Below are 20,841 nucleotides of genomic sequence, written 5' to 3'. Positions count from 1 at the left end.
TTTGAAAAATGGGGAACATGGTTGTGCGAGGATGTGATTATTGAGTCTCAGAAATTTTACTGGCCCTTTAAGGACTGCTCCGCAATGTTGATCGACGATGGGCCAGAGTAGGGCTGGGCATAACCGAATACAAAGCGGTTTTCCGACCGCACCGACCCGAAAAATGTGTGGGTCGGTTTCCGAACCGAATGAAGAAGGAAAAAAGAGGAAAATTTCCGAACCGAAACCGAATGTATAGGGGTCGAAAGCGGTGTTGGTCATTATACCGACCGCTTAACAACCGAACCGACCGAATTTGTTAATATAAATTATATAATTTATATTATGTGTCAATACTTGATAGGTTGTTTTCTTTCTTTCATTGTATCGTACCACACTGAATCACCACACCTAATGTAGGCTACACCCACACAGCCGCATTCATTTGTGATTTCTCTTTCAGAAGCCTAACTCTCATTCTCTCTCAACCTCCGAACAAAAAGTCCAATTGGGGTTTAGAACTCAACCTCCCGATCTCTCTCCGATTCTCCGCCCTCGGTCAGCCATCTCCGACGTCTCTCTATCCACCGATATGTGTGAAGAAATTACTCAAATTGGGATTTTTTTTTTTACCTAATGTTGGGGCTGTTTGCTGGATTGATTACCTGATGCAGGGCCGATCCTGAGATTGTAGAGGCCTGAGGCGAAGATATACATTTTTTTTTCCCTTATCAAGTTATTTTTTATTTAATTTAATAATTATAAAATGAAAACAGCGAAAAGAAACATATAGTATTTATGTTATATAACTACTTCAAAAACATACGACTCGAGAACATGTCTGTACCAAAAAAAAAAACTAATTCAAAAATATACAAAAAAAACTTAAGAAAACATATGCAAAAATGTCATTAGTGGGATTCAAACTCATGCTGAAAAGAACCCCTCAAAGGTAGCCTTGCCACTGCTCTAACTTATAACACTGGTGATTTAGGCACAGAGTTTATATATATTATAAAATATTTACTGAAAGTCAGAGCTCCGAGGCCCCCGGAAGCCGGTGGCCTGAGATGGTTGCCTCAGTGGGCAGCCCTCAAGGCCAGCTCTGACCTGATGTTGGTCATAGGTATAAAACTAAGTATAGATACTAGGTTTAAAAATGAGTCGATCTCTCTGCACATCTCTTGAATGATTATGGAATATGATTATGGTTTGGAACTGTTGTTTGGATCTGTGGTTTGGATATGTGGTTTGGATCTGTGGTTTGGAAGGAAATGTGTTCAAGTTCTGGGTTTAGAACTCTCGAAATTGTTTTTGCTTATGGTTTAGAATTGAGTATTGTTTCTTCTGCTTGTGTACAACATCTGAGGCTGATCTTCTTGTGGATTTTTTTTGCAGATGATGGAAGTCAAGGAACCGAAACCGATCCGCCCCGATTCAGAAATTCGGTGCAACCGAAAATTCAGCCCAACCTAGTACAAATCTGGTGTTCGGTTTCACAAATGGACTTTCCGATTTTTTCAGTTCGAACTCGGTTTGGGCCTGATAACCGACCCGGCCCGAATATGCCCAGGCCTAGGCCAGAGGCAGTGAGGGAATTAGAGTGCCCTAATTGTAAAAGATTGTTCTGTGCGCAGTTTAAGGTTTCTTGGCACGCCGGGATTACTTATGCCGAGTTTAAGAGGCTGAATAAAGATGATACTGAAAAGGATGATCTCATTATGGAGAAACTTGGTTACAAGAAGCACTGGAGAAAGTGCCCAACTTGTGGGATCTATGTGGAAAGATCAGGAGGCTGCACAACAATACGATGCAGGTCTGTTTATCCTTCTAGTCTCTTCATTTGATTATTTATGCCATATGTATATTTTGGTCTTTGCTGAATGCCTAATCCTATACTGTTTGAGTAGCTTTGGTAAGTATAAGTGTACAACAACAGGGTGGAACTTATTCTGAAATATATATATATATTCCATGGGTTATTTACTTGCAGGTGCGGGACTTATTTCAACTTCCATTGTGGACGACTGGGTTGTTCTTTTTGTGGAAAACACAGAAAGAAAAATTATAGAACTATAGGCTTCTTCGTATTCATGAAGGGGAGTACAGAAGGATTCAGCGGGACCGGGAGGAACCCTATACTAGAGCTACTGCTAAACTTGCTATTGAGAAAGGGAGAGATCCATGTCTCGTTCTGAAAAAAAGCCCTAGAGAATCCAGAGATGGAACCGACTGAAATCTTGCCGGTGCGATCGACGATGTCGAGTAAAGAAGGATAACGGATGAGTAGAATGAAGCAACATGAGTTACTTAGGTGATGCCTAGCTACATTCGTTTCTTTCTTAATTAAGCTCTTTAAGGTTTCCTTTTATGTTCAATGTTTTCAGTTAGCTTTATTATAAAGAAAAAAATTATATTAAATTCTCCAGTTAACTCAACCTATTCTTGTACACTGACCTCAGTAAAGAACACTGGTGACTGGTGAGTTTTGCTTGTTATTTGAGTTCCCCTGTAGATATACACATATCTTTGATTCTAGACATAAAGGGAAAAGAGCGAAGAAGAGAGTGCATATACTTTTATCTTTTATGCTTGGATAGCTAGAAACTTACATTTAAGTACTCTTCCCAGAAACTGCTACTCATTCACTCAGTCATAAGGTGAGTATTTAGAACTCAAACAAGTAAGTCACCTAAAGCTCTGTTTAAAAACATGGCGTAGTTGAGATCTCTGGCTTTCTATTTTTGCTTCCAAAAGCTTGGCATTTGAACCATTCTTTTGGATAGCTCGGGGCCATTCGATGCGTCCTTTCATCCCTCGAGTGATGTGTGGATTCGCTATGTCCAGTGGGAACAAATGTTCATTTGAATCCCGGTGTCTGGTCTCATGTTCAGTCAGTCTACTATCAGCATCATTTCTTTGCAAACGTGATGTAACCCCATTTGAAAGCCTGCTCTTGTCTTCGTCCAAAATTATCTTAAAAACTTCACCATTAGTTGGGAATGATCTCCAAAGCTTGGACATAGAAGACAGCTTCTGCTCTGATTGCTGCTCCGATACTGGGCAAACTTCAATGATTTCAGTATCTGGAGAGGATTGACCTGCATTATCATTACATGCACTTCCGCTCCTAGACACATGTCGGCACTGGCTAACCCTGATAATGGAGGAATTATGCCCTCCCGATGAATGACAAGAACCCTGATCCTCACTATGACTCCCGTTTGCCCAACCTCTAGCACTTTCTTGCACACCACTACTATAACCGTTGAGACAATTTGAGTAACTTGGCAAAGGGTTTTTGTTGACCCGATTATTGTCAGGACTAGATGGATGGAATTTCGGATCATGGCTAGAAGCACTGTGACAAATGCAAGGTTTAATCTCTCTCCCTTTACCTTCATATGGTCGGAACTCTTCAAAAGTAGAGAATATATCATCTGATTTCAGAGCAACATATGTAAATTCCTCGATATCTTGAATATTCAATGACTTAACTTCCTGTAGGATCAACTCAGCCTTTCTTAATTCCGGCATATCCAGGGTAGCAAACCTTGACCTTAAGAAAGTTTCAACATCTGTTATCAGCTTGTTCACCTGATGATATTTATCTTCAAGAGCCAGTTTTGCATCAATCAGCTTCATCTGCACTCGTTCTTCACGCCAAGCCTCAGTCATCTGCAACATCTTTCTCTCTTCTTCCAATTCATCAATAATTTTCATGGATTCTCTTTTCAATGCCTTCAATTCAGCCTTGTTCTCTCCAAGGTGTTCAGCTAGTTCGCTACAAACTTGTTCCATGAATCTTCTGTTTTGTTTCTCTTCCTTGTACGTTTTCATGAACTGGTCTGCAGACAACTTTGCATTGGCTAACCGACTGACCAGATTGGTGCTAAGATTTTCCATCCATTGACGACTCCTCCTTTCCCTGCTTAGTTCTTTCATCAACTCCTTAATAACCGCACGATCTCTCTGGCACTCTCTGCGCTTCTGCAATACTCTTTCCTCTTCAAGCTTACTCAAAAAGTGTTTGACTCTCTTCCTGAAAGACCTCCGCTTAGCTTCAAGCTCTCGAATGCTCAATCTAGCTTTCATTAGTTCATCATTCACTGCCGAAACCATAGACACAGTATTCACTCGACAATCTTTCATATAAACCCCACAAATTTCATCCGATTCATTCCGGCAGCAAGCATCCCACTTTGTTGCCCTCTCCAATCCCAATTTGGAACATGTCAAAGACGATTCAAGCTAAAACAAAACCAAAATAAAAACAACATCAAAGTTCAAACATGACCTCAAAAACCATTCTGAAACCAATGCTAATACATTCAAAACATGAACCACTGAACATCCATGTTCTTGCTATTTGTAACAACCTACGGTAAAAGAAAAAAACGTCAATGGGATTTCAAAGTCTCAAAGACTCGAAATTTCCTCAAAATCTTGACCCTTAAACAATCGCTATCGGTTTCATACAATAAGATCTGTACAACAAAAATTGAACCCATCCATATAATCACAATGCCAACACACAATTGAATTAAAAAATCGAAACTTACACAAAAATTATCAAAATTGAATTAGAATTACCTCAAGGTGAGCTCGAAGATGATCATCAGAACCAGAATTGAGCTCTGTACCCCATGAAACTTCGCTGAAGCGCAGCTTCCAGAGCCCGGCGGCGAGCTTCCGAGCAGAGGCCTCGGAGGCTCTGGTGGATTTGTCGTCGTGGAGCTTCCAGTGCTGAAGTGGACTGGACGGAGGCCGGTGAGTGTGGCGCCGGTACGACGTCGTTTTCCGGCGACGAGAATCGGCACCGTTTGAGGGGTTCATTAAGTTGGTGATCAATAGTTTTTGTTGTTGTTGTTGTTGTGGTGGGAACCAGAGTACCCTTCTTTATATAGAAAATGATGGGCGCGTGTCTCTTAAAAGTGTGTATTGGTTTCTTCTCTTTTTTGTTTGTTTTTACCGCTTGGTTTTTATAAGTTCGAGTAAAAACTAGAGTTTCCCAAAAGGAGGTTGATTATGATTGATGAAAAAAGGGAGATTGAAGAATTTTGATCATTGAAAATGAGAGCTGATTAAGACGTAATTGAAGGGAATGCTTGACATATAATCATGTCAAACCAGTTTTGTTATGACTTATTTGGTGGTTCGCGAAGTTTTAGAAGCATTGGAAATGTTTTTCAAGCATTGATTCTGAAACTCATAAATAATGAGTGAGTGGGAATGTCACTTCTACTATGAGGTTCTTGACCCTTTGTCTTCAGAAGGTTAATGACCTTATTTGGTATGCAACTGCATCCAAAGGAATGAGTGAAATCAGTGAATGACCCTTTGTCTTCAGAAGGTTAATGACTGATATTACCAATGTTGTATGTTCATTTGATAAACTTTGATGATAAGACGATCTTATCTTCGATATTGCGTATTTGTAATATTGACATTGAAGGATCATTAGTTTGGAATTGGGCTATACTAATGAGTTTTCTAGGCTGACAACAAACACTAGTTACACTTCCCATCGATGTTTTCAAACGACATGTTCCATGAAATTGGTAGGTTTATGGGGCAATTTATGAAATTCTGAAGTTTTTTTTTTTTTTTGAGAATGATGAACTTTTGAAGTTAAAATCATCATAAGTATGAAATTGTGACAAGTTGCAAAGCACAAGATAGGAAATAACATTTACTTTTTGATAATCGTGGTAGTCATATCTCGATTGAAGATTTAAGATACTATGTTACATGTTAACGACACATAACTCCAAATTAGACAATTGTTAGGTTCACCCTTAGGGTGAACGAGTATATTCACCCCCATATTGTCGATTAACATATTTTTACAGTTTACTTAATACATTTATAATCCAACGGTCCATATCTTAAATTAGCATTTAAAGATCATCTCTGTAGACCTAAGAATTGCCCCTCCAAATTAGCTAGTGAATTGTGAGTCATTACATTAAAAAAAAAAGTAATAATAATAATAAATAAATAAATAAATAACACTACAATATCTAAGCTAGATCGGTTAAGTGTTGCTAAGATCAAAAAGAAATTTCAAAGTATAACTTAGTTTTATAGTACTTATAGTTACTCTTAGCTACGAACAAAATTAAGACTAATTAGAGGATTGTTGTCCAACTGGACCAACCTAACTATAAACCCAAGAACTTGATCAAGCAAATATAAATACTACTAATTTTCTCAACCCCAGGTCAAAGATCCCATCTTTGCATCCACGTTCACACCATCTTCCTCGTCTTGATCAATCATTTAAGTACGAAAATATCCCCTCCCAATTACAATTCGATTCACACAGCAAAATCAAAGCAGTATATTATTCTGGTGGCTCGCAACGTTTTATAAGCATTGAAAATGATTTTTCAAGCATTGATTCTGAGACTCATAGATAATGAGTGAGTGAGAAACTGAGAATGTCACTTCTACTACTGATGAGGTTCTTGACCTTCTTTGGTATACAACTACATCCAAAGGAATGATCGTTTGTACGTCTTGAGAAGGTTACTAATTAACTGTTAGTGCTAATGTTGTTTGTTCATTTGATAAACTTTGATGATAAGACGATCCTATCTTGCATACTGTGTATTTGTAATATTGATACTGAGGGGTCGTTAGTTTGAAATTAAGCCTGCCTTTGGAGCTGGGTTATACTAATGAGTTTTCTTGGCCAACAGCTAACACTAGTTACCTTAGCGGCCTAGCGGGCCTAGCTAGCCTTCCTATATATCGATGTTCTCAAACAACATGTTCTATGTAATTGGTAGGTTTATGGTTTATGAACTTGTGAAGTTAAAATCATAAGTATGAAATTGCGACATGGTGTAAAGCATAACGTAGTAAATCACATTTACTTTTTGATAATTGGTGGTAGTCAAATCTTAATTGAGAATTTAAGATATTATGAATTGACATGTAACTTCTAATTAGCTGGTGAATTGTGAGTCATTACATAAACAAACAAACAAACTGCAATATCTAAGCGCTAGATCGGTTAAGTGTTGCTATATATATAAGATGAAAAAGAAATTTCAAAGAAGTATAACTTAGTTATGGACTTATGGTACTTAAGTTACTTACTCTTAGCTAGGAAGAATATTAAGACTAATTAGAGGATTGTTGTCCAACTGGACCAACCTAACCCAAGAACTTGATCAAGCACATATAATTATATTATTAATTTTCTCAACCCCAAGTCAAAGATCCCATCTTTACATCTACGTTCACACCATTTTCCTCGTTTTGATATCTTTTAAGCACGAAAATATCCCGTCCCAAATTCCAATTCACACGGCAAAATCAAACCAGTATATTATTCTCCTTCCTTCTAGTTCTAACTTCTAAGTAAGAAACAAGGGTTTTGACTTTTGACCTTTCCCGTTCTAGAACTCTAACAAATTGCCATGCAGACAAATCACAACGTGCCAATCCAACCTAGCTCAGCTACCCAGATCTTGTATACTACTAATCAAACATAAATTTCCAACCAAAACCGTCCTCCTTGATTTGATTAATCATTTTCATTAAGCTGCGGCTTAATCAGTGCTTGCACGTACTTGGCCGTACGTCCCCGTCAAGATTATAATATTGTTCATCTTCATCATCATATGCAGTTGTTTCTTGGAAGCTGAAAGTTTTGTCGCGGTCTCACCCACCTGGTTCTATAAATAACACAATCCTCCCCTTCTTCAACCTCTCTCTTCTTCTTTCAGCTCTATATTTTTCTTGCTGGAGTTATACGATTCGACTAATCAAAATCATCAGTCTCGGACTCTCGGTTAACTAGCTGGCTATGGGTAACTGCTGTTTGAGGCGTGATTCTGCGGTTTGGGCCAACGACGACGACGGGTGGGTCAACGTGTGTAAGCTCCACCAGTCGCAGCAGCCGGAAAAGCAGAAGCTTCTCGGTGAGGTTCAATTCAGATCTTCTTCAGGTTCCTCCTCGTCCTCCTGTAGACGAAGACCGAGTAGTAGCGGTGGAGATCATCATGAGGTGAAGATAAAGATGACAAAGAGGGAGCTGGAAGAGTTGGTGGGATCAAGAGGCGGCGCTATGGACGTGTTGACGGTGGAGCAACTATTGGCGAGGGTGATCGACGACGGCGATGATCGGTATGAGGAGCATCAACGGCCGTGGAGGCCTGCCCTCCAAAGTATTCCGGAGGTCGATTAGTTTATTACTTTGGTGATTCTTTGTGTCGGTTCATTTTGTCGTATCCTTCTGTCTTTCAAATTAGTTTATGTTTCTCAGTATGCATGTAGAAATTTGTTTTAGAGAAATTTTTTCATGAAAATAGTAAATCCTTATTTTGGGTTCTTGTAAGTTGTAAGTTGTAAATCTTGGAATTTAGAAAATTGAAGTAACATCATGTGTAGGGCTTATAAGACCAGAAATTGTGGGCCTCGTACTGACTATTGTGGTCGAACTTTGAATTTGGAAACTAGGATTCATTACTAGTAATGAGCACCGTCTACATAGAAAGCATTTTTCAACTTCTTGTTAGTTCAAAAAAAAAAAACAAATCCGATTCTATTATCAAAGTAATGATGAGTAACATTATTTTGGAGAGTAAGTTCCATAAATAACTCAAGTGTAGTTATTTGTACGTTACCACCTTGTAGGTTACTCATTCCAGCATAAAAATTAAGTTATAGTAAACTTGTAACAATTTGAATAAATGTTATTTGAGCTTGAAGGACGATTCATAATAGCATTGGAAACTTTATTCCATATTTTGCTCCTTTCTTTTCACTTGGATGGAGATGGGCGTTGTTCGTTGACCTATCAATGGTAGAGTCTCTTCAGAAGCAGTAAAAGTTGATGCCACATACCTTTTTATTTTGTTATTACACTCAATCAACTTCTTATTTCCCATCGCATCATGCTTGTTGTTGAAGACAAGCTATGGATTCCCCACTTGTACATCATTAAGATTCTCCCTCCACCTCAATCATGCTCATCATTCTCACTTGCCTTTCCTATCAAAGTAATTCATTTTCAACGTTGCAACCAATCATTAATCATCACCACAACAAAGCATCAAGTTCTGACGTTCCATGACGCGCGCATTCGAAAGTTGGTATTGGCATCTGGAGACATCTCTCTTTATTATATCTTACAAGAAGCTAATTATGTAAATAATAGTCTTATTACTTAAAAACATGTTCACGCTCGGTCCACTCTTCAGAAAAACTCTCCCTTCCTCTTTCAAAAATAGAAATCGGGTTTGTAAGGTCTCCATCCAAAATAATAATAACAACAATAATTTCCTGCGATTTATTCAGAAAGCTGTAGATCATTAACAACCAAGTCGTTGTAGTATAGTGGTAAGTATTCCCGCCTGTCACGCGGGTGACCCGGGTTCGATCCCCGGCAACGGCGCTTTTTCTTTTTCTATTTCCCTTCTCTTTCTGTTCTATCTCAAACGACGTCGTTCCATTTCCCTCCTTTCTTTCCTATCTCAAAACGACGTCGGTCAGTCTTCCAAACCCGCCACACGTGCTTGAGACACGAGCCACGGACTCCGCGCGTGGGTCAAAACTCTAGAGTAGAGTAGAGAAGAGAAGAGAGAGAGAGAGAGAGAGAGAGAGAGAGGGGTTGAGAAAAAAGGCAACGGGTGGCGTTAATGCGCCAGTGCTCTTCCTATCTGAGTTTCCGGGTCCAAAGGCGTGGGACCCACTCTCCCCCTTCCTTCCTTCCCAACCGGTACAGCTATTAAGTACTGCTTCCCCCTCCAGGGGCCCCACGCCCACCACCACCACCACTTTCAATTTAGCTCATCTCATTCATGGCTGCTGCTCCTTCTCTTCACTCCTCTCCACTCTTCATATTAACTTCTACAACATCATCCATCTCTCTCTCTTTTGGTTCCCAAAATGCCTGCCGCTCTACTTTTTCACACTCCCCAAACCCTTCTCTGAATCCCAACTCTCACACTTGCAAACATCAAAGGCATGAAACAAAGGGTGTTTTTCAAGAACAAGAAGAAGCCAACTATGTCTTGTTTAAAATTCTCCATATTGGTCCTCTGTGAGTATTATTCATTCTTCACCTCTCTCTTTTTTCTAATTGCTTTCTTTTCTGGGTTCTAAAGCCATGATCTTGAATTTTGGTAAATTGTTAAGAGTTTGAGCCAATGTAAACTGGGTTTGTGGAGGAACTCATGATTTGGGGAAGTGTGTACCAGATTTTTAGTACATGGTGCATTTTGTTATGATCTTGCATCTTTCAACCCATTGCTTATCACTAGGCATAGCATCCTCTGCATTTTGGGTAATTGTTTAGGAGAGTGTTGGGGTTTTGATTGCTGTTAGAACAAGTGATTGCCTTTCAGCAGTTTGAGTGAAGTATCTATCTTTGAATGCCCCCTGTGTGGGACTCGATTTTGTAACTGACTGGAAATTTATAAGGGAAGCTATGCATCCAACAATTTGTGATAGTAATTTGTGTGATTTTGCGTAGTCATCTTGGTTTGTTCTTTTATAGGTCTCCATGTATCTTGTTCCGGTGCCCTGGATTATCGTAAAGATCCTGTCTTGACAATTAGGCAAAAAGATAGCATGTTACCTATGATCTCCCCTACCGCGGCTCCTAAGCCGTTTCTTCCCCTTCTTGCTCCTTCACCATTGGCGCCATTCACAAACATTACTGTTCCAAAAATATCAGGTATTTCTCTTCCCTCCTCCTTTACTGGTCTAGCTCAATTAGATTTCCTTAGGCATTGCATAGGTGTTGTCTTGTTGCTCTGATACCACATTTATTCTGTTGATCTGTGCTTGTAGGACAATGTATGCTGAACTTCACTGCTTCTGAGAGTTTGATGAGTATGACCGCAATTGATTGTTGGTCTGTTTTTGCACCATTGCTGGCAAACGTTATTTGTTGCCCACAGTTGGAAGCTACTATCACAATCCTCATCGGTCAGTCCAGTAAATACACCAATGTGCTTGCTTTAAATGGGACGGCTGCAAAATATTGTCTATCCGATATTAAGCAGATTTTGGTTAGCCAGGGCGCAAATGACACCCTTGCGCAAATATGCTCAGTTCGTTCAACAGATCTCACTGATGCATCTTGCCCCATCATTGATGTTACTGAATTTGAGGAGACAGTGGATACTTCCAAGTTGGTGGCCGCTTGTGAGAAGATAGACCCTGTGAAAGAATGCTGCGCTCAAACATGTCAGAATGCCATATTAGAAGCTGCTACGAGAATTGCTTCAAAAACTTCTGATCTTTTGAGCACAGACGGTGGTCATGCTGTCTTACCTGATCACATAAGTAGAGTCAATGACTGCAAAAATATTGTCCTTCGCTGGCTGGCAAGTAAACTCAATCCTTCTCATGCCAAGGAAGTTCTAAGGGGACTCTCAAATTGCAAGATTAACAAGGGTGAGTTTATAGTCAGCCATTTACATTGGTATGGATTTAATATGTTAAAACTTGGGGTATGTGTTCAACTACTTTGATTTACTTAAGCTCTAAATTATCAGAACCCACGGTTAAGACATAACAGAATGTTGTATATCTTAGAGAGACTAATGTTAAGTCGGAATAATGGTCCTGTATTTGTGTTTGGCGTGAATTTCAGTTTGCCCCCTGGTCTTCCCAAATATGAAACATGTTGCACTTGGCTGTGGGGATGAGATAAGCAACCAGACAGCTTGCTGTACGGCCATGGACAGCTATGTTTCCCACTTGCAAAAGCAGAGTTTCATAACCAACTTGCAAGCTTTGGATTGTGCTGCATCACTGGGAATGAAGTTAAGAAAAACAAATATTACCAAAGATGTGTACAGCCTGTGTCATATAAGCCTCAAGGATTTCTCCCTTCAAGGTTACTGCTTTCTTCTAGTCCATTTTTTTCAGCAAACTAAGCATTTCTTATCATGTTACTAATACAAACTTGAAATGTTTTGTGTATGTCATTGTGATATGGCGATCAACAATTTGTACACCTCAGTTGGAAGTCAAGGTAAAAATTTCATTTCGTTTTTACTACGAAATTATTGTAAATTGTAATATACTCAAATAATTGCTTAGCATTATTAAAAGGGTGGGCTCATTGTAGGTTTTGAAACTGTGCCCTTCTTATAATGTTGCAGAGGGCCAGCCATTTTATCTGACAGCCAGTCACCATTTGTGAAATTTCATGCCAGCTAACTATACTTTTAGCTGTCTTTATATGAACTGATATGTGTTAGGGCCCTAGATATGGGGCTGCTACTGGCAGGATATGTCATCCTTGCATAGTTATTGTCTAAGGCATCTCTGAAAGTGATTTGCTCATCCTTACATCAATGAACCAAGACTAAAACTTAATAAGCAAATACGTTTGGGTGGTGTGCTGAATTTTTTTTGTTTTTTCCTGTTCTTTGTGTTTTAATCTTCTGAACTGACTTTTTTTTTTGTTTTTTACCCTTTTGCACTTGATAGCATCTGGATGTCTTTTGCCAAGCTTGCCTTCGGATGCAATATTTGAAAGTTCAGGGGTCAGCTTCCTTTGTGATCTGAATGATAACATTCCAGCTCCCTGGCCCACCTCTTCTCAAGGAGCAGCTTCAACATGCAGTAAAGGTATGTATAAGCTATTAGCTTTTTGTCACTATATACTTTGTATTTGTGGTACTTCGTTATACATAAACCTTGTATTTCCTATCCTCTGTCTTGTTTTGATGATTTCTGCCTGACTTGGTGGAACTTCAGGTGTCAAGATTCCTGCACTTCCTGCAGCAGCATCAGCAGAAAGGGGTGAGTACACCCTAGTCATTTATCTTTGTGGCATCATTTGTTGCCTCAATGCTAATTATGTTATTATAAGCAGTCCACCAGTCCCCTAGTGCTGTTCAAAGTTCAAAACGGCAAAGTTTAAACTACAGTTTGCCTACATGTGGACATCTCACTGTATTTCTTGTGGATTACGTGACATAAATCTTTTAATTGTGAATTTGTTTTCCTTCCTACTTTTCAGTTGCTTCTGAACATAACCTTAAGCATGTGTTTTCATGTTTTCCAGGCAATTACAACGATGTTGTGATGCTTTCTCTGCTCGTTGGTTTCGCAATGGCCCTTTTGATGTTCATGTAAATGAGTTATCCCTTGAGGAAAACTTGTCATTCCTTGAAGGAGGATTCATCAATGGCTTCGGAGGATGATGCAAGTCACCCCAATCTAGTTGATAGAAGATTGTCGTGAACTGGGGGAAGTTAAACTAGATGTGAGGTCATTTTAGTTTGTCCTGATCATATTCATTCATGATTCTTGCCTGTTTCTGTAATAAAATTTTTGTAAAAAAGTTTAGGAAGTTCAGGGATAAGCTTGTATTGTAACGAATATCATCGAGATTGCATGTAAATTTAGATTGCAGCCAAAATATATAAGTTTTCTGTTTTGCTCTGGGATCATAGCTTCTGCTTTCAGTACTCTATTCCAAGTGTGGTACACTTCTGACACCAAAGCCATTGTTTCAATTCACTGTTGTAGCTGAACCAAATCCTAGCTGGTAGGATTTTCAGTGCCGGAGATCAGTCTAATTGAAACTATACCAATCAGTGCATTGCGTCCAAAGCGAGAAAAGAAGAATAGATCAAAGTACCAGCTGTAGAAATCACTTTCGTGCTTGCTGTGCTCAAGCCTTAATATGCAGTTCGTTTCAACTTTCAACTAGTACTGTAAATACTACCAGTGAATAAAGCAGATTTATTGCTGTTATGAGTTTGACCCATCAAGCTATATTTATGATTCAAGAAAATAAAATGACAGGAAGTTTGACCAAACACAAGCTTCTAATTAATGTGGAAATTAGCTAGGTTGGTAGGAGAAACTAAGCTTGGCCAATTCCACCCATTTTGAGAGTAGCGTTTAGGTCCAAATCATTTGGCAAAATGTCGCTATATACCTATATGTATTTGATACGGGGAGGGAGATTAGATTCCCCCAGTAGGAGTCAAACCTAAAAGTCCTGTTTATTTCCCTCGTGAGTATTATGTACTGAATTAGAGTCCTGTTTAGTAATGAAATCACATATGCAACTCTCCAAAATAGTTAGATGATCAGATATATACGTGTGTGTAATCATCAGAATAATTGCATGATATCCATCTAGATCAGGTACAGGATTTGATTCAAATCGACCTTTCCTCTCATCTCCAGGCGAGTTAGATGATCGAGTGAGCTAGCTACTTAGCATGGAGACCATTGACAATATTCAGAAGCACACCAAGATGAGGGCCAATAAGTTGAGCACAATCCAAACCTCGATCGCAGCGCGAAATCAAGACCACCTTTAAGCTGCTGGCTGCTCCGGCAGTACGGACGGAACTAGTTTCTCAGCAAATCGATCACTGCATTAGCCCATGCCATCCTCATTTTCTGTGGCCAACTTGGCAATCTTGAACTTGCCGGTGCCTTTCTTGGTAACACCGCAACGGCCGACGGTGTCTACGGCCTCGTGGTAACATCGAGAGTCGAGACCAATATTTATCTACTTAAATTGGGGTTTACCTTCAACCTCATTCGCTTATTAATCAATAACACTACCGGATACTGGGGAACGGAAAGCTATATCTAGCTAACTAATTCGATCAACTTCACATATCGTGTATATATAGGTCCATATCGATCATATACGTACAGTTTGTTGAAGCTTAATTGATCGCATCGAAAGTATCTGTCAATTGTCATATTGTAACTCTAGCTAACTGTGATATCAGCATCTATATACGTCCTTGTTTGGTACTAGAAATAAGCTAGCTAGTGATCGTCGACCTTCTTCAATCTAGCTCAAGTTCTATGGTCCATTCACATGTATGGAGTTAGTCAGGTAATAATTGCTAAATACGTACACCTGTAAGATCAACTTCAATTCCGCTAGCTAGTAGTCTGCAACTATATAATTGACTTCTAAGTTGTATGTCTTCTTCTTCTATCACTATAACTGAGAAAAGACTTGCTGGACTATTTGGGTGTCCTTGCTAATGCATCAATAGATTGGGTCCTTTAATTAAGCTATCAAATTATCCTCTAAAAAAAAAACACTCTTAATCACGAACCATACATTTTTTTGTTTTATTTAAACACATAGAGGTATGAGACGATTAATTCGAGTTACATATACTGCCGTGCTATATTTCAATCCTAAATTTTTCTAAATAACCTTCACTCAAGTTCTTTTTTCTTTTCTTTTTTGGACAAAAGAGCTTTATTCAAGTTAGTATTTATAGATTAACTTGGGGAATTGAAAGTAGACAAGTATGCCTACGTATCAGCTTAGCAAATCACAAGTAATGATCAACAATCAAGCAGCACGGATGTGATGATCAAGGCACAACCTTTATATTGATTTGACCCAGAATCATATACTCCTCGTTAAACTGTCGCCGATGAACAATGCTTCCAAAAATTGATGTCGAGAAAAAGAAGAAAAATCAGCTATATTGAGTTTTCTTTTCCAGGATTTTATTAAAGTGATTCGTTATTTATTTAATCTTTACCCTAGTTTCTTCCCTTTAATTATTTAGTTTGCATAAGTTTGATTCGTCAACAAAGCATAGAAAAACTTTAATTATGTTGTTTGTTCGTTTGTTTGTTTGTGTGGATGGAATTAACCAAAGAAGAGAGCCACATGTACGACGGTGATAAGTTTTTAAGGTGGCCGGGCTGTACGGCCGCCACACATTTATCATCTGATAGGGTTATACTCAGGAATTCTTTTTTTTTTTGAAAGAATTATACTCGGTAATTCTTGAGAAAAATCAAATTTAAGAAAGATAAAAGTTCCAGTCATGCATGTTCCAGTTTATTTGTTTGAGTTTGAATGAGTTTATTATTAATTTATTTTATTTAAGGTTACTTGGTGCGCTAAGCACATATATCAGCACACCATATATATGTAGTATAAAAGCAGGTAATGGGATTCTGACAGTGGAAGTACTAAGAGAATTAAAGAAGGTCGAGAGAACTTGGGTAGATAGCATGGACTACTCCAGTGATAGTAATGAGCTCTCTGAACCCATCTTGACTGACAAAAGATCTTCATCTGTTCAACTAGTGAGCTCGGAACTGGAAGAAACGCTCTCCAACACCGAGCTTCCGTACTTCCACCGTCTTAGACGTGCCACGTGGGTCGAACTGAAGATTCTCTTCCGCCTTGCAGCTCCGGCAGTGGTGGTTTACTTGCTAAACAACGTTATTTCCATGTCCAGCCAAATCTACTGCGGGCATCTCGGCAATCTCGAACTCGCTGCCTCTTCTCTTGGCAACACCGGCATCCAAGTTTTTGCCTACGGCCTCATGGTATGTATAACATGATAATGTTATGTGTACTGATATATATTATTTGATAGCAAATCTGATGATAAACAATTTTTAGAGGATATACTACCATGTCTACTAATTTAGTACTCGGTAAACAAATTTGGTTAGTAAAATTCGCACCGCTAACACATATATAGAAACGAGAATTAGGAAATGAATAGTTTAGAGAGAGATTAATTACAGTCTAGTAATATAACATTTCCATATCTTGTGTACATTTTTTTATGAACGCAGCTTGGAATGGGAAGTGCGGTGGAAACGCTCTGTGGTCAAGCCTATGGAGCAAAGAAATATGACATGCTAGGCGTATATCTGCAGCGTTCAACGATCCTGCTAATGGCAACTGGGATCCCAGTTATGTTCATCTACATCTTCTCCAAGCCCATCTTGATTGCCCTAGGCGAATCGGCCACCATTGCCTCTGCAGCCGCAATCTTTGTTTACGGGCTTATCCCCCAAATCTTTGCCTACGCTTGCAATTTCCCCATACAAAAATTCCTCCAGGCTCAGAGCATCGTGTTCCCGAGCGCGTACATATCCGCGGCTGCCCTCGTGGTGCATGTGGTGCTGAGTTGGGTAGTGATTTATAAGTTGGGATGGGGCTTGTTAGGCGCATCGCTGATGTTGAGCTTTTCGTGGTGGATTATAGTGGTGGCGCAGTTTGTTTACATATTGCTGAGTCCAAGGTGTAAACGTACTTGGACAGGTTTTAGCATGCAGGCTTTTTCTGGGCTTTGGACTTTTCTGAAGCTATCTGTTGCGTCTGCCGTAATGCTTTGCCTCGAGACTTGGTACTATCAGATTATCGTTTTGATTGCTGGGTTGCTTGAAGACGCTGAAATTGCCTTGGACGCTCTCTCTGTTTGGTAAGCAATTGTTTACGGAAAGATTATGCTGTCTAGCTATATACTAATTTTCTTCTTCACGTAGCTTAGAGCATATTCCTAATTTTCCTTGGTACTAAATTTCTGGGACCAACTAGAAGATTCACAAATAATTTTGCTCTTTCTAGCACCACGAAAAATGAATAAATGAGAGTTGCTATTTGTGGTGGTTACTAGCTAGGCTGAAGGTAGCTACAACAACTAGTCAATAACTTGTTCTTTGAACGAAAATAAATGTCTTTCTGCTTAAATTCTGCTACGATCATGATCTATTTGTTTTTACTTTTTAGTAGCTTTTGATAAAACATACATGTCAGACTGATAATTAATGATAATGTTAATAGTCATTGAATGCTCCATATTGTACGCGACAAATTGTCTCGCTCCAATATTTTCATTTATTAAATGAAAATAACATGAAAAAAAGAAGTCTACGTACTAATTCATATTTTATGGTTCAATTAAAAAAAAAAAGTGTGCTAATTCTTTGGAATATTGGATACACTATATAATTCTTTCATGCTTCAGTTTTTTCAATCAAAATCTATCTAATGGAATACTTTATTAGTGCAGCATGACCATATCTGGATGGGTGTTCATGGTTGCTGTGGGTTTCAATGCTGCTGCAAGGTCAGTTACCAAGTTACATAGGGTTTTATAGAAATAGAACTCTCTAATTCCTTCGTTTACTGCAATTAGCTGGCTTTGGTCCAGCAGACAAGCCAACAAAGCGGCTGACTTCATTGCGGCTTTGGCTTCTAGGAGGATGTGTCCTAGTGATAGGGTGACCAATCCACCTTCCACCTTTACAAATTTGTTTTTGTTTGACAGTTCCCACATCAATACCCAGAAGTCTGTTCCTTGGGTTTTTGATGCTGGTTAGGTTCTCTTGTTTCCTGGTTTCTTTTTATATATTGTGTTCTTTCGTCAAAAAAAAAGAAAAAAGAAGAAAGAACTCTCTGCTAATTCTTTTAGGGTTTAGCAGTTATATATGATCTGGATCCTCATAGCTAGTCATCTAATGAATGAATGAATGAACAGTGTGAGGATTGGGAATGAGCTTGGGGCGGGACATCCAAAGTCGGCCGCATTTGCAGTAATAATAGTGACATCAACCTCGTTCATCATCTCAGTAGTGTGTGCCATAGTTGTGCTTGCACTACGAAATGTCATAAGCTACGCGTTCACCGAGGGCGAGACTGTGTCCAATGCAGTCTCAGCCCTATCTCCTTACCTTGCTGTCTCTATTATGCTCAACGGCATCCAACCTGTTTTGTCTGGTACGTCTCATGCAGCTTCTAGCTATATATCGGTTTCCTTATGTTTTTCTTGGTCAGTTGTTGTTTTTCCCCCAATTTTTATTATGAAAACTTAAACCCTAATTCAGAGACCACAGACCACATACTTTGCCACACAGTACTGAAAAAATTAAATTAAATATTGCAGCTCTATTACGTGGTCCATCTTGAAAGAAAGAAAAAGACTTTCATTCTACTATTCTAGGCCTAGCTAATATTCAAAGTGAAGAGTTTAAGTTTGTTTTTGCTACCCGTATGGCAAAAGAACAGTTTTTTCAAAATCTCGGAGAAAGGTAGCTCCCTTAGATTTATGTAGAACATAGTGGATAATAATTGGCGCTTGCACTACTAATTTTACTCTTGATCGCAGATTATGGTATGTTCAATTGAGAAGTAGAATCCAAAAATCTCTTTAAACTCTTTATCGATTACTATATAAGATGGCCAATTAGGGAAAACCTTGTCAATCATTTTATATACATTTGGTCCAATAATGATATACCAAAGCGATAGATTCATGAAATAGCTAGTCATGTTATTTGAGTGGAGCTGCAGAGGCCATTCCAACTTGGTATGTTTATAGTGATCGATTGACCACTGGGGAGGTCCAACACAATGTGCATCTGGTCCCTTCATGGACCATGATTGATAGATTAATTAGTCATATCTAGACGTGACATATATTCTGCCGTGATTAATTATCATATTAATTATTTGATGGAGGATCTTTAATGAGCTAGCACCCATATATGCATTTCTATGTTTCATGATAAAGATCTTTTTGTCTATATATGTCCGAGCTGACATGTTAATCAGCGAAGGCAGAATTTTACACAACACTACAGTATATCAACTAGTATAAAATCTTATAGATTAAAAGTCAGAAAGTAATTTCCAAAACCATAGAGCCAACATTTTTTATTACGAAATTACACTGTGTAATGAAAGAAGACTTGACTTAAATATGGGATTTGGTAGTGGTTCCAATTTGCTAGCTTCCCTTCCCTTCCCTTGTAGGATGAGCAAAAGGTATTGCATGTCATTTTGTTTGCATAGTTATTTTCATATGATATATCATGTCGCAATCAATCTGAATAATCAAATGAATTTGGTATATATCTTGCCATATCAAACAGTACGTCATGCATATTCAAGTGCTACATAAATCATGAATGCAATTAAAGTACTAATATATGTATGCTTCGAATAAATCTAACAGTCAAGACGGTCAAATATGTCTTCTTCAATTCATGGGCTTGTAGTTGAACATCAAGGTCGTTCGTGGTCCTGTTTAATTTGTTTAGTTAGGGTTTGTTCCTTTGTGCTGCATGTTATTCATCAACTTTCATTTGTATTTGCTCTAAAATAAAGGAGTGGCTGTTGGGTGTGGATGGCAAGCATTTGTGGCATATGTTAACGTCGGATGTTACTACATTATTGGTGTTCCCTTGGGTTGTGTTCTTGGCTTCAAGTTCGGCTTTGGAGCCCAGGTATAACCATTTTCTTTAATTATAGAAGTGTTTGATCATGAACATATTCTAGAAGCAGCGCTTTACACCTCTTCTTCTTGTTCTTTTATTAGGGAATATGGTCTGGAATGATAGGAGGGACATTTATACAGACAGTGATCTTATTGTGGGTCACACTTCGGACTGATTGGAATAAAGAGGTACTTAATTAAGTACTAATTAGCTAGGATTAATCAGTTATGTACTTATAACCAGGCACATCATTAACTAATTATTACCATGCAGGTCGTAAATGCAAAGAATCGTTTGGACATGTGGGACGACAAGAAAGAGCCTCTTCTCACAGAATAGATGGGATTATATGAGCCACCACTGTTTCTTTACGTTCATGAATCTTTTGCATTGATCTGAATTTGAAGAAATGTATTCATTAATAGTATTTGTTTTTTTGGAAAGGGATTAGTATTTGTTTATAGAGAGGAAGAATAAATTGGCCGAGCGATCGATTACTCCTCCTTACTGTCCCCTGATCCGGATTCCGGAGTGCACACAGGGCCACCATATTAAATTATTAATGCATGACTGTTGCTCCCCAGTACTCCAACGTACTCTTATTTAGTGCTGGGTTTGAGTGGACAAGTCAATTCTGTAGTCCATACACCAACATGCGATTCATTGTTTGCCTTTTTCTTTTCTAGAGTGATTGTGCTAATCTGATAGGGTTTAGGATTATCTTCCTAAATTATCAATAATTCTCTGCTAAAGTAAGTATACCTTCCCTTATTCAGCAACTCCGATCCATACGTTTAATTTTAGGATCCTTGATTTTATACATAAAGCAATTTTGATCTCATACGTTTAATTTTAGGA

At 38.7% G+C, this 20,841-nt stretch overlaps 5 protein-coding genes and 1 non-coding gene across 6 annotated transcripts; 5 read left to right on the top strand and 1 right to left on the bottom strand.

Annotated features, from left to right (window-relative positions):
- The first annotated feature begins 1,050 nt into the window (after nucleotides 1-1,050).
- Nucleotides 1,051-2,510, top strand: LOC133729889 (uncharacterized). The gene is made up of 3 exons (XM_062157513.1): nucleotides 1,051-1,105; nucleotides 1,378-1,795; nucleotides 1,973-2,510. Exons 1-3 carry the CDS (start codon nucleotides 1,093-1,095, stop codon nucleotides 2,175-2,177), a joined length of 636 nt encoding a protein of 211 aa, XP_062013497.1. The 5' UTR covers nucleotides 1,051-1,092; the 3' UTR covers nucleotides 2,178-2,510.
- A 43-nt stretch (nucleotides 2,511-2,553) lies between these two features.
- Nucleotides 2,554-4,854, bottom strand: LOC133729888 (uncharacterized). The gene is made up of 2 exons (XM_062157511.1): nucleotides 4,573-4,854; nucleotides 2,554-4,230 (listed from the first exon to the last, which is right to left on the bottom strand). Exons 1-2 carry the CDS (start codon nucleotides 4,813-4,815, stop codon nucleotides 2,668-2,670), a joined length of 1,806 nt encoding a protein of 601 aa, XP_062013495.1. The 5' UTR covers nucleotides 4,816-4,854; the 3' UTR covers nucleotides 2,554-2,667.
- Nucleotides 4,855-7,798: 2,944 nt separating this feature from the next.
- Nucleotides 7,799-8,179, top strand: LOC133731457 (uncharacterized). Its single transcript, XM_062158822.1, has one exon. The coding sequence runs from the start codon at nucleotides 7,799-7,801 to the stop codon at nucleotides 8,177-8,179; it is 381 nt and encodes a 126-aa protein (XP_062014806.1).
- Nucleotides 8,180-9,316: 1,137 nt separating this feature from the next.
- TRNAD-GUC (transfer RNA aspartic acid (anticodon GUC)) lies at nucleotides 9,317-9,388 on the top strand. The gene has a single exon. It is a non-coding gene; the product is annotated as a tRNA-Asp (tRNA).
- A 333-nt stretch (nucleotides 9,389-9,721) lies between these two features.
- On the top strand, nucleotides 9,722-13,401 carry LOC133729887 (uncharacterized GPI-anchored protein At1g61900). Its single transcript, XM_062157510.1, has 8 exons — nucleotides 9,722-10,036; nucleotides 10,493-10,672; nucleotides 10,789-11,397; nucleotides 11,597-11,842; nucleotides 11,969-11,980; nucleotides 12,442-12,582; nucleotides 12,712-12,756; nucleotides 13,022-13,401. Exons 1-8 carry the CDS (start codon nucleotides 9,961-9,963, stop codon nucleotides 13,090-13,092), a joined length of 1,380 nt encoding a protein of 459 aa, XP_062013494.1. The 5' UTR covers nucleotides 9,722-9,960; the 3' UTR covers nucleotides 13,093-13,401.
- A 2,490-nt stretch (nucleotides 13,402-15,891) lies between these two features.
- Nucleotides 15,892-20,668, top strand: LOC133729884 (protein DETOXIFICATION 40-like). The gene is made up of 7 exons (XM_062157508.1): nucleotides 15,892-16,299; nucleotides 16,555-17,186; nucleotides 17,778-17,834; nucleotides 18,246-18,484; nucleotides 19,874-19,992; nucleotides 20,085-20,171; nucleotides 20,257-20,668. Exons 1-7 carry the CDS (start codon nucleotides 15,979-15,981, stop codon nucleotides 20,320-20,322), a joined length of 1,521 nt encoding a protein of 506 aa, XP_062013492.1. The 5' UTR covers nucleotides 15,892-15,978; the 3' UTR covers nucleotides 20,323-20,668.
- The last annotated feature ends 173 nt before the right edge of the window (nucleotides 20,669-20,841 follow it).

The sequence above is a fragment of the Rosa rugosa genome, chromosome 2, assembly GCF_958449725.1.
Source record: "Rosa rugosa chromosome 2, drRosRugo1.1, whole genome shotgun sequence".
NCBI classification, from domain to species: domain Eukaryota; kingdom Viridiplantae; phylum Streptophyta; class Magnoliopsida; order Rosales; family Rosaceae; genus Rosa; species Rosa rugosa.
This window is presented reverse-complemented; position numbering and strand designations above follow the sequence as displayed.